Raw genomic sequence first — 12500 nt, 5'->3', positions numbered from 1 at the left:
ACATCTAGGACAGCACTGCCCGGGCGGGGTGTGGGTCAGGTGGGCGGGGCAAGACAGGACAGGACACACCTCCTTCATGCAGAGGGTCCGGCCACCCTGGACAAAAAAACAAAACAAAAAAACAACACAATTCAGTCATTACTTCACTTCTTCCTGCATGTTTCTTTTTATTTTTATTCCCACTGACATGAGCAGGATGTTTCAACTTTAAACCACAAACGTTTGTTTTTAAAAACAAGCAGCAGATTGCATCATTTCTCTGCTGGAGTCGTTACATTTCCAATTTAATTAAACTTTAATTTACTGTGTGAAGAGTACAGAGAACATATGATAAAAACAAAGATATAAATAAAATTGTCAGTCAGTTTGGCAGCTTTAATGTGCAACAGCAACAAAGACAAAGGAAGTTTCTATATGCACGGTGAGTGAGTGTGTGTGTGTGTGTGTGTGTGTGTGTGTGTGTGTGTGTGTGTGTGTGTGTGTGTGTGTGTCGCTCCAACTAAGTGGCAGCACATTAATGCTGTAATGTGTTAATGGACGAACCTGTGGGGTTTGTTTATGTAAAGGGGGGGAGGAAGGAACACAGGAGTGGGATGTTGTTTCAACCAAAACTGTACGACTCCCACGAGACTCAGGTGAGAACGTAAACACAACTGTGTGTGTGTGTGTGTGTGTGTGTGTGTGTGTGTGTGTGTGTGTGTGTGTGTGTGTGTGTGTGTGTGTGTGTGTGTGCACTCACAGTACAGGTGCACTTGATGCAGGGTTTCCCCTCTGGACTGAACTCCTCCTTCTCTTTGTACAGACGACCCTCGAAGATACAACCTGCAGCGGGAGAGAGAGGACACACACACACAACTCAGCACATGTTGCAACCGTGTGTGTCTGTGTGTCTCTGTGTGTGTGGGTGTGTGTGTGCGGGTGTGTGTGTGTGTGTCTTGTTACGATCTCTCACCCAACAAAAAGTGGGTTTTGAAAACATCCTGGGTTGGAAAATAAAACATTTTACAAGTTGGCCGATGAACAAAAAGCTGGTAAATAAAATGACGACATGACGAGTGACGGATTGTCTGAATCTGGGAAAAACATTTTAAAGCGTATTTTAAAAATATATATTTCTATTTTTCCGTTTGTTATTTGGACTTTATTCCATTTTTATCTGCGTTTTAAGGCTCTTATAAAAACATGAAATTGCACGAAGAAACTCAAAAAAATTGTTCACACCAGATTCAAACCAGAGTAGAGGAATTAAACTAGTTAACGAGACAAAAAAGACTAAATTCTCACCTCAACAATAAAAACAGAAATATGAATTTGGATTAATATAAACAGCAGCAGATGATTTTATTTGAATAGAATAGAATGCCTTTATTGTCACTATATACACATGTACAATAAGATTAAGAGCTCTCCTTCAGTGCAAACATATGCATAGAATAAAAATATAAAATAAAATACAAAAGATAAATTCCAATAATGAATAATAAATCTATGTATCATAAGATAAAATAAGTTATATATAAGTTAATACGTTATATATACAGTATGGATTATTAAGAAAAAATTGCACAGCAGTTAAGAAAAAAAAAAGGTATTTTAAGTGAAATAACACAGAGCTGAAGGAGACTGACCCCTATGAGACATGAATAAATCCTCCAAGGCCAACAAATCATCAACAACATTCAAATCTGTTTGTTAATTTCATATAAAAATCCACAAGTTTAACATGAACTACATGCATTTAACCCATTGTTCCACAAGAAAACTGCAGCTGAGGGTAGAGTAAAGATGCAGCGGGAGAGGACTCACTTGGGCAGGTGGGGCAGCACTTCTTTGGGTGGATCTTGGGGTTTTTACAGTGGACGACACACTGAACCTCGGCCTCGGTGACGACACCTTCCTGTCAGAAGCAGCAGGGAAAATCACTGCTTTAGTCTTTAACAGTGTAAACACAACATCAACCATCTGACTGACACACACACAAACACACACACACAGACACACACAACCACACACACACACACACACACACACACACACACACACACACACACAAACACACACACACACACACACACACACACACACACACACACACACACACACACACACACACACCTACCTGACATCTCCGGGTGATGCAGGGTTTGGTGGACGTGGTCCAGGACACTGAGCTGTTGTAGGATCGTCCGTCCAACATGCAGCCTGCAGAGACACACATAGGCACAGTCTTTATTTTCCAGCGTTATAAAACACATATTTCATTTCCCAACTCACTTTTTTCATGTTTTTCACTTAGAAAAAACTTTAACAACTTAAAAACTTGAGAAAGGAAAATAGTTTCAGAGGTGTTTCATCTAGTTTTACATGTAAAAAGATGATCAATCAAAGCTTCTCAAGCTTAAAGAGAATGATAATAACAACATTAGTATTGATCTGTATTAGTAGTTTCTGTCTCCTGAGGTAAAACATCTCACCAACTCTGCTGTTTGCTGCATTTTAAGGCTTTTATTGTGAAAAGTCATGGAACCTCTGTGTGGTACGGTGGCCCAGAGGGCTCACTGCACTGCAGCTTAAGAAAACACATGCAAACAATCACACGTGCTGCAAATCCAGTCCTGCACACAAAGAGTGATGCACCACACTGAGACCCACTATTATGACTTTTCAAATTAAAAGCACTGAATAATAAAAATGTGTGTCCAAGCAGGTTCGTTGCAGTGTTTTGACCTCTCAGGGCCACCGTACTCCACCAGTGACTCATCATGTCATATTACAATCAGTCACTCGATCCGTCGTTAAGAGCCCTGTGAGATTTGGATATGAACTCTATTTTAATGTATATTTTATAAACCGCTCCGGTGATAAATTTCACCACACACACTCACACACACTCTGATCTGGACCTCACACACACACACACACTTTTGGAAACACACACGTTGCAGCTGCTCAGTAACTCCACACCCGCCCACCCTGAGCCGTCCACTCAGCACTAAACCAACGCTCCTATTCATTTCATCCCATTTACAGTAAGTGGCCCCAGATCAATGTTTAACTTTTCCATACGATGAAACCGGATCACAGCCTCGGTGTAAATCAAACCCCGCGATGGCGGCGAGGACGACGTGGAGGACGAGACGTCCCGCAGAGACCTCGTCCTCCTCATACGCTCTGCGCAGATACTGTCACACTGACGAGTCTGTGTGTGTTTGTGTGTGATAACACGACTTACACACACATTAAACTCATTTAAGCTGATGCACTGTTTTAATACATGTGTACAAAAGAGTAAAGGACAGTTCTCTTCAAATCTGCATGAAAATCACTTTTATATAACTCACGCATTAAAACTTCTATTCAATTATAAATATTTATAACTGTGTTTATAGATTACAGACTGGTATATGATTAATAATGTATTTACTCATGTTTAACTAACGTGTAACAGTGTGTAGTTATTATAAAGTGTTACCAAGACTTAAATATCTGTGTTTTTGTTTTGAATATTTAATATACAGTATAATGTTTTACACACATTGATGAGGGTATATGAAATATCAAAGTTGGTTATAATAAACATATATAGACAATATAATATTAAAACAGACATGAGATAATATCTATATAATGTACAAGTATGATATTGCCTACAATCAATAAGCTAGAAAACATCAGCTTGTTCCTTATTTTCTTATTTAGACTAAATAAATAATTAAAATAAATGTTTCATGCAGAAATGTGTTTCTGCAGGAAACAATGTAAGATGACATTATTATGAGCTCTTTCAAAATAAAGCACACCTGAGGTCGTTTAAGTTATTGTAAGAATTTGCTGGTGAAAGGTCCAGAAGAAAAGCAAGTAAGGTGACTTTGAGTTAAGATCAAGTCAAGACTGAACGCCTACTCTCAAAATAACAAAAGAAAACAAACATTGTAGCTACTATTAGTTAAATAAATGTCATTTTTCACTGTTATATAAGCCTTTACATTATAATCCAGTGTGAGGTCACTTGAGGTCACGTCTAACTGTGAATAAACTGGTTCATTATGTGACTTTTAAAGTTGATTGTTCCCAATAAACTGATGTCGTCTGGCTGTGATTCTCTTTAACTGTGTGTGTGTGTGTGTGTGTGTGTGTGTGTGTGTGTGTGTGTGTGTGTGTGTGTGTGTGTGTGTGTGTGTGTGATTTCATAAAAAAGAGAGAGTGAGAAAACAGTGATATGACACAGAGGGGTCCTGAATCTGGGTCATGGGGACCGCAAGTCGACCGCACAATAGAAAAACTAACAAGGGTTGCCGTGGCGACCCGGGACTCTCCACGTCCGCCTTGAGCCCCGTTCCACCTCTCTTAACGAAGTGCTGCCGCGTCGTAAAAAATATATAAACCGGGCAAACCGCAAACAAGAAGGCGCCGCGCCCCAGCAGGAGTGTGTGTGTCCAAGTGTGTGTGTGTGTGTGTGTGTGTGTGTGTGTGTGTTTATGTTTCTAGACACAGGGCTTCATAAGTCCAGAGAGAAAGAGCGGAAACATCATTAACATCAACATTAAGGTTTGGGAAAAGATCTACAGCTATAGAACAAAATAGACTTTTTCCTTTTCTTTTGCTCCTGTTGTAGTATTTACTGCGGCCACTAGGTGTTGCCTAGCAACAAAATGTAACAACGAGGCTAATGGGTCATAACAACCTGCTGCAAAGACGACCTTTGACCTTTATTTGAATGGTTTGAATGAACTACACATATATTGTATTTAAAGTGGTTGAAAAACATTTTGATAATAAGAAATTTTAAGTTTCACAGTTTTTGAAAAATATTGCTTTGTTTAGATCTTTAAAGGGGTAGTTCAACATTTTGGCAAACTGGCCCATTGCCATAATCCCTATAGTCATAGCAGTAGGTTCGTTACCTTTAATTGTCGGTGCAAGCTGTTTTTAGAACGGCAGAGCAGAGCCTCGAGCTGCTCAGAGCTACGCTACGGAGGCTCATGGGATTTCTTGGTTTCCCTCATCAAACTCATCAAATACACAATCCAACAACTCTAAAACGCTCTGGTGGACAAGTTGTGACCTGCACATTCACCACGCTATGAGATAATAACACAACGTTACCAGACAGAGTTGTTTTTGAGGGAAATTCATGCAAAACCACTGATGCACGTTCCTGTCGGGGGCAGTTTTTCATCAAGCAGTTTCTGAATTTACCTCTAAAACAACTCTGTCTGGTAACATTCTGTTATTATCTCATTGCGTGGTGAATGTGCAGGTCACAACTTGTCCACCAGAACGTTTTGGAGCCGTTCTAAAAATAGCTCACACCGGCAACTACTGCTATGACTATAGGGATTGCAATGGGCCAATTTGCCAAAATGTTGAACTATCCCTTTAAGGGCCTCATCAATGAATTTAAACTTTTTGCTAATTTATTTAGATGCTGCTCAAAAAACAGAAAAAAAGAAACTTTCTTATTTGCAGATGTAAAATCAAAACTCTCAACTTATTTAAAAACTAGTTAATAAAAATATAAAGGAAACACACGCTCTAAAAAACACATGAGTATGGTCCCTTTAAAGTTTAAGGATTGAGATGTTTGATTGACAGGCGTCTCAGCCTATCACAAGCTGACATTACAGATACCTGTGTCCATGTTTCTGACAGTTTATATTTAGTGTAGCAGTCTTTAAGCAGATTAAAACATGTATTTGCACTGTCTGTATCATAATAACGCATAAAGAGTGTGTTTTGTACCTTTACACCTCTCACAGCAGGCTCCAGTCTGTTTCACCACCAGAGCACAGTCGTCAGAGACCAGAGGACATTTCTCCTGTTTACAGTCGGCCTTCCCCTCCTGAGAGAGACACAGAGAGACAGAGGATGAGTGAGAAAGTCCTGTACATTCAAAACATATAGGAATTGAATTGATGGGCATCAGTAATTGGCCTCAGCTTCAGTAGCAGTTACTGTTATAATCAGAGTAAATACATCAACATCCGAAAGTCTATGTAATTATGGATTATGGAGGATGGATTTTTCCGAACACCTCAAAATATTTGATGTAATAAGGACAGATGCGGAGGAAACAGGTCAGCGTCCATCACAGAAGGAAACATCTGCAGATACAGAGGTGTACATAGAGTATTGTTGCAAAACAATGAGGTATTTTGGTATCAATCATTTTGCCAAAAAGTCCAGAACCAACATTAGATTTGTCCTAGTTCATCATCAGTCCTGTCGTTTCTGTCCTGCACATTCAAACATTGAACTGTCCAGAATCAGAATTTATTTGTCATTGCACAACAGCACAACGAGATTAAAAGCTAAACCTTAAAGTGCAACCACACATAGAAACAAGACAGACAGAACAGTAACACATCAGTGCTGACATTCAATTATTCAGCAATCAACAATATGTGTATGGATAAAGTGATAAGTGCAAGTGCATTGTGCCAGCAGGGTAAAATATGAGAGTATATGTATAAAAATATAAAAAAGTAAATAAATAGGAGATATTATATAGCCATAGGCTGATCCAGAAGCTGCCATCAGGCCTGGGAACCTGCAGTCAGCCCATAGGAGGAGCTGGAGAGTGTTGACGGACAAGAGGAACATCTGGAAACCCCTGTCTAACCTGACCTTACCTAACCTAACCTAAGCAGAAGACAGAGGATGCAAATGAAACTCAAGTTCAGTCATGAACTCTCTCCTCATAAACGTCACCGTCTCCTCTCTCTCTGAGCTCCACCTGCTCCTTCTTGTCTCTGTCCGCAGTCATACTCAGGGATGCAAACGGGTCAGGACCAAAAAAGAGAGGAATTGTCTGGCGGGCGGGCGGGCGGGGGGGGGCCTCACCATTAACAATATCACAGAAAAGTCAATTTCCAGTAGTTCAACCCCAACCAAGTATTGAGTGCATATAGATGGACAGTTTTCAGAAGGCCAACATTTCTAGATTAAAAATGCTTTAAAAAAAATAAAAACCATTGCAATATTTCAATTTTGGAGATACTGATTTTTAGGTCTTCACTGAATGTTAGTCATATACTATTAAAATAAACAGAAGAAATAAAGACATGGGATTTAACATCCCATTCAGTGTGTAATGGACATATAGGCCGATATAATGTGTTAGTTTCACTTTAATTGAACACATTCTACATCGCGGAGGCGACGTCTCTCCTTCACCGTAGAAACGGGGCAGAGCTCCGTGGAGACACCTGCCTGACACAGCAACGGACATGCACGGGGGGGGAAACGGCGGCGCCGTCGCACCGAATGCACGCGGATACGCGCCGCTTTGGGTAACGAGCGCGCACGTCGCGTCTACATTGGAGGTAAATAGGAAGGCTGTTACCAGTGTAATCAGAGACAACCATGAATGAGTTGTCGCACACAGAGGTGAGCAGCAGGGCGGCCGCACCGTGACCACGGTCCGCTCCAGCTGCCTGGTGTCCCCACTGCGCACCACGCGTCTTTTCAGTCACTTGTCCAAGTTCTCCTTTACTGTTTTTTTTCGAGACAACACTCATTCTCTCTGTCTCTCTCTCTCTTTTACCGGCGGTGTCAGCTGATGTGCACATCTGCAGCAACCCAAACAAATGCACATGTTACTGTTGACTGGCTCTATTCCAGCCACATGATTGGTTCGGCGCGGTGGAAATCTCATTATCATTGGTTATTTGTATCGTCTGCCAAAACATGGATGAATGAAACCTATCGACCAAGTCTCATATTTCTATCGAGGAAAAGTTATTTCACAATTTATAGACACAACACCGACAAGCACTGAGAGCCGCATGTTGCAGTGACGTTATATAGGCTATAAAAAAAATAATCCGCAAATAATAAACCGACGAAAAGGTGCAGCTTGCCACTTAACTTCTTGTCGATGTATTATTTGCGGGGGCTTTCGGGGGATCTGCTGACGGTGGAGGATCTGGGACTGATTGACTGTGGACCACCACCAGTCTGATCAGGTCCATCACAGCACAGCAGCTGCAGCTCTGCCCCGCTGTCACACGACGCATATCAGCGCAATCTGTTTACATTAAACCGACATCAGGAGAATAATGAGAATTAGCCTATGATTTAAAAAATATATATTTGTTTCGAATTTTGGCCCTGGATCATGATTTTTTTGGGCGCATTCTTGGTAAAAAAAAAAAAAAATCCTCTAAAAAAAAAAAGACAGTTGGGATGCATAATGTGTCTCATAACAGTATACTGTGCGTCACGTTATCGTCCCCCCCCTCTGTACTGAGCTGGCCGGTACTGGGTATAGCGTCCTGCTGATCACCGCGCTGAGGCACCGGCCGGTCTGAGCTGCGTTCATGTGCCGACTTTAAAACTCTCCAGTCAGTGACCTGGTGGCGGCTGTTTTGGTCGTCGGCATTTTATCCACGCAGCGACCGTCCACGGCTTAGTGGTGTTTTATTCTAGGGGTCGGTGGTGGCTGTGAGACAGCAGCGGCTCCACGGTGAGAGGGGGGAGGGGGGGGCAGCTTCTGCTCACCTGACTCTGTGCAGCTTCTTCATTAAATCCAAACAAACAGTCCGACACAGCGACGCGCTGCTCCTCTCTGTAGCTCATCAGCCCGGAACTCGCCGTCATGGATCAGAAGCGACGGCGGCGTTTGGCCTCAGTGTCTCGGACTTCCAGAACAGCTACAGCAGCGTTGTGACCTCAACCATGGTTGGTGAGAGCAGAAATGTTGTTGTAGGTCTGTGCATATTCTCATTTGTCCAGGTCATAGTATTTCAAAGGAGGTTAAATCGAAAGCAACTGGACTTATACTGAGTCTCCACACCAGATAGTTGGACCAGTCCCAGCCTGGTCAGATGCTACATGAACTGATGAAGCCTCTTGGATGAGAGGTGAAACGTCTTCCTAGACAAATAACTAAGTCCAGTTGAACCTCTTTGAAAAAAAAAAAAAGTTGTTGGCGGGCTCGTGAATTTTTTTTGAAACGAGCGATAAATCGCGTTTCTCGCGTATCTCGCGTTTGGTTGCGCGTAAAAGCTCGCGCGAAAAAAAAGCGTTCCTCGTGTTTGTGTGGGAAGCCCCTGTGGGTCTTCCCACCAAACACGATGAAATAGACGAAGACGCGAGGGTCCCGTCGCCATAAAAGAATCGCGTGTATTGCGTCGCAAAAAAAAAAAGTCGCGTATACCGCGTCTCGCGCCTAATCGCGTCTCGCGCCTAATCGCGTCTTTGCGTCACGGCCTTTTACACCGCGGACGTAACGAATAAACGGTGACGGTGTGAACGAACAACATAGAACAGGACCAGACGTGCGTTGTTTCCTCTTTTCACCTACAGCTCCACTCTCCCTTACTTACACTAACTACTGTTATTGTTGAGGCCAGAGAATTGTGGGATTTGTAGTTTTGGACCAATCGCAGGTTGTACTCTTTCTTTTTTGTGATTTTCCCGGTTCACACATGTCTTTTTTTTTTAGGGGCAAATGCGAGTGAAATGCTCGCCCATGGTGGGCATAAGAAAATTTAAGACCTGTCTAAAATTATTTAAGACTTGGGGCCCTATTTTAGTGGCGCAACTCAGGGTGGCGCAGCGAAGCGAGCCCTGACGCAGCTGGCGAAGTGGTATTTTCCTCCAGTTCAACAAGGTGCGCAGTGGATTCGGTAAATTGGCAGACTGCTGTGCGCTGAGATGGGAGTGGTCGCGCAGCAGGGGGAGGTGTCGACAGATTCGCCGTGGCGCAGTGACAATTTGTTACAGATAGACCGCGCGGAGAGTGCGCCGAAAGCTCGCCAGCTCCAACCTGGTCTAGTCTCAGCGCAAGGCGAAGCACAGCCAGCGGACTGGTATTTTGACTGCCCAGCGCGCAGTGCGCCCACGTCACCAAGACCTCACAGGCAGATTTCCACACTTCCAGGCACATTTAAATGCAATTAACAACAATAATAATAATAATAATCATCACAATAACCCCTATTTATTGTATCTGAATCAGCACATACACCTATATCTATATAGATTGTCCCGTCACACTGATGGCAGATCAAAGGCATGCGTAATGGAAACTCAGCCTGACTGAATTAACACAGATGAAACCAGGGAGGGACTGAGACAGCCGTGGATGTCCCAAGAGCAGGTGTTGACACTACACACTGTGCCGTTGCAGATGATCAGCTATTTATTTATTTATTTACTTATTGATTTATTAGGGGCCAGCGCCGCATCGTCACGCGACCATAACAAATAAAACTGAAATGCCTCCGTTACGCACAGCGCTGTTTGTTTATGCTGTGATCTGTGCACACGTGTTTAAATATAGGTTAGATAGATAGATAGACCTGCTCCCTCCTCCTCCCTCCTCCCTCCCAGACTACTTTTGCATCATCAGCCCGTGAGGTCTGTTCGCGCGACCGGACACTGCCAGCTTGGACCGGACCAGAACATCAGTTTCCTCCCGTCTCACTTGCTCTGACAGATTGAGAGCTGTTGCCCAGTAAAAAAAACAAAAAAAACACACACACACCCCTTTTCCATTAATAAAGACACTCATATTTAGTAACCTATATTTAAACAGGTGTGCACAGATCACAACAAACAGCTGTGCCTAACGGAGATCACGGAGCGTCTCTCTTTTTCTTTTTTCTTTAGAATTTACCTGAGATGGAGTTGTGAATATCTGCTCACTATGATGCCAGGCTGCTTGTGGTTTATTTGTTTTCAGTTTTATTTGTTATGGTCGCGTGACGATGCGGCTCAATAAATCAATAAGTAAATACATAAATATAGCAGATAATCGTGTAGTGTCAACACAGCAGTAATCCATCCTCATCTTTCATCTGTGCAGCCTTTGATGTGTCATAAGTGTGACGGGACAATCGATAATAGATGTACTGTCTATGCTGTAATCTGTAGGTGCTGATTCAAATCTTCTCTTCCACGGTGAAATCAAACGTCCGCCTTGCGCGCGCGGCGGATTTAAAGGCGAGGAGAGGAGCTCATTTGATTGGTGAAGATCTGACTCGGCTGTGTCAAACCCACTCCACGCCTTCTCTCCTCCCTCTATGCCATTTGCGCCGGTGGGAGGGAAGTAGGCGGGATGCGCTCCGCTGCGTCTCGAAGCAAAATCGCAATCTGCTCCTGGCCACTCCCCGTTGGCGAAGCGAAGGCGAGGCGCAGGGCAGATGCGCCTCGCCTGCACCTAGTCTACCAAAGTAGAGCCCTTGAACACAATAATTCAACAAATTTAAGACATTTTAAGGCCTAAAAGTGTGTAATGGACATAGCCTATATAATGTGTTAGTTTCACTTTAATTGAACACATTCTACATCGCGGAGGCGACGTCTCTCCTTCACCTCTGAAACGGAGCAGAGCTCCGTGGGAGACACCTGCCTGACACAGTAATGTACGTACCGACTGCACGCGGATACGCGCCGCTTTGGGTAACGAGCGCGCACGTCGCGCGTCAACATTGGAGGTCGGCAGTTATCAGTATGATCAGAAACCATGAATGAATTCGCCTCAGTTTCACGTGATTGTCACTGTCAGCCTGTTAGAAAAACATTTTACTGACCCCAGCTGAGACGCTGAGACCCCCCCCCCTCAAAACAAAAACTCTTCGGATCTGAATGATTCACACAAGTCACCTAATTGGTCATGAAAAAAGCGAGTTTCGCTTTTCGGCGCGCTGTTTGCATCCCTGCATACTGATCTGATCTCCAATCTCCAATCAAACCCTCTGATCATTAAAGGTCCAGTCTGTAATAATTAAAAGGTTTATTGTTAAAATCTGAATATACTACCCATGAATATATTTGTATAAGTGTATAATCACTATAGAATAAAATTTGTTTGGTTTTCTTAGCCTTATAATTCTTCTTTTATACATATAACCAGGGTCTTGCTTTAGAGAACGCCATTTTTGTCCGGCAGCCAAAAGGAAAATCCAGCCAGAGAGAGTGCGTTTCAAGAGTTTTGCATTGAAATAAACCAACGGAGAAGAAGGTTTTACCCCCATTTTACACACTGGACCTTTAACATGCCCCATCTCTCACCTCCATCATCATCACCAGAGTCTTAGAAGTTTCCTCCAACCCGAAGAACTATAGTTCCCATAAGGATCCACTTCCTGTTGTGGTCCAAACACCAAAGTCTTTTCACAATAAAGTCTGTTTTACGTCAGATACTTCAGACACTGAAGAGGCTCACAACTCTTCACTGTGATCCACACTGTCAGCACCCAGCAGAATAAACTACACTCATCATATTATTTATATATAGACATACACATTAATCTTATATCTGGCTGTGGCTTCACAGACAAGAACCAGAATCAGAAACGTTATTGATCCAAAGGAGGGAAATCAGATCCAGTTACAGCTGCTGCCTCAGCAAAGAAGAGAGAATGTGAAGTGGGTTAGTAAGACATTGATGAAAAATGTCTTTAATCCTATAATATATATATGGAAATATGTAATATTATAGCCTATTGCTTTTGCACGTCACATACACTCATAAAACATCCTCAACATTT

General features: G+C 42.7%; 1 protein-coding gene across 1 annotated transcript in view; it reads right to left on the bottom strand.

Annotated features, from left to right (window-relative positions):
* The window catches only part of bmper (BMP binding endothelial regulator), a 53648-nt gene that overhangs the window by 21042 nt on the left and 20106 nt on the right, over positions 1 to 12500 (bottom strand). Inside the window, exons 3-7 of the mRNA XM_083989307.1 lie at positions 5743 to 5842; positions 2120 to 2202; positions 1807 to 1897; positions 740 to 822; positions 1 to 96 (exon numbers count right to left, since the gene is read on the bottom strand). The exon at positions 1 to 96 is cut by the window's left edge and continues 4 nt beyond it. Of these exons, the coding sequence (XP_083845433.1) occupies positions 1 to 96; positions 740 to 822; positions 1807 to 1897; positions 2120 to 2202; positions 5743 to 5842 (453 nt within the window). The remainder of the gene's footprint in view (positions 97 to 739; positions 823 to 1806; positions 1898 to 2119; positions 2203 to 5742; positions 5843 to 12500) is intronic.

The sequence above is a fragment of the Trachurus trachurus genome (assembly GCF_905171665.1).
Source record: "Trachurus trachurus genome assembly, chromosome: 16".
NCBI classification, from domain to species: Eukaryota; Metazoa; Chordata; class Actinopteri; order Carangiformes; family Carangidae; genus Trachurus; species Trachurus trachurus.
The sequence above is the reverse complement of the archived record's forward strand: the minus strand, read 5'-3'. Positions and strand labels throughout refer to the sequence as shown.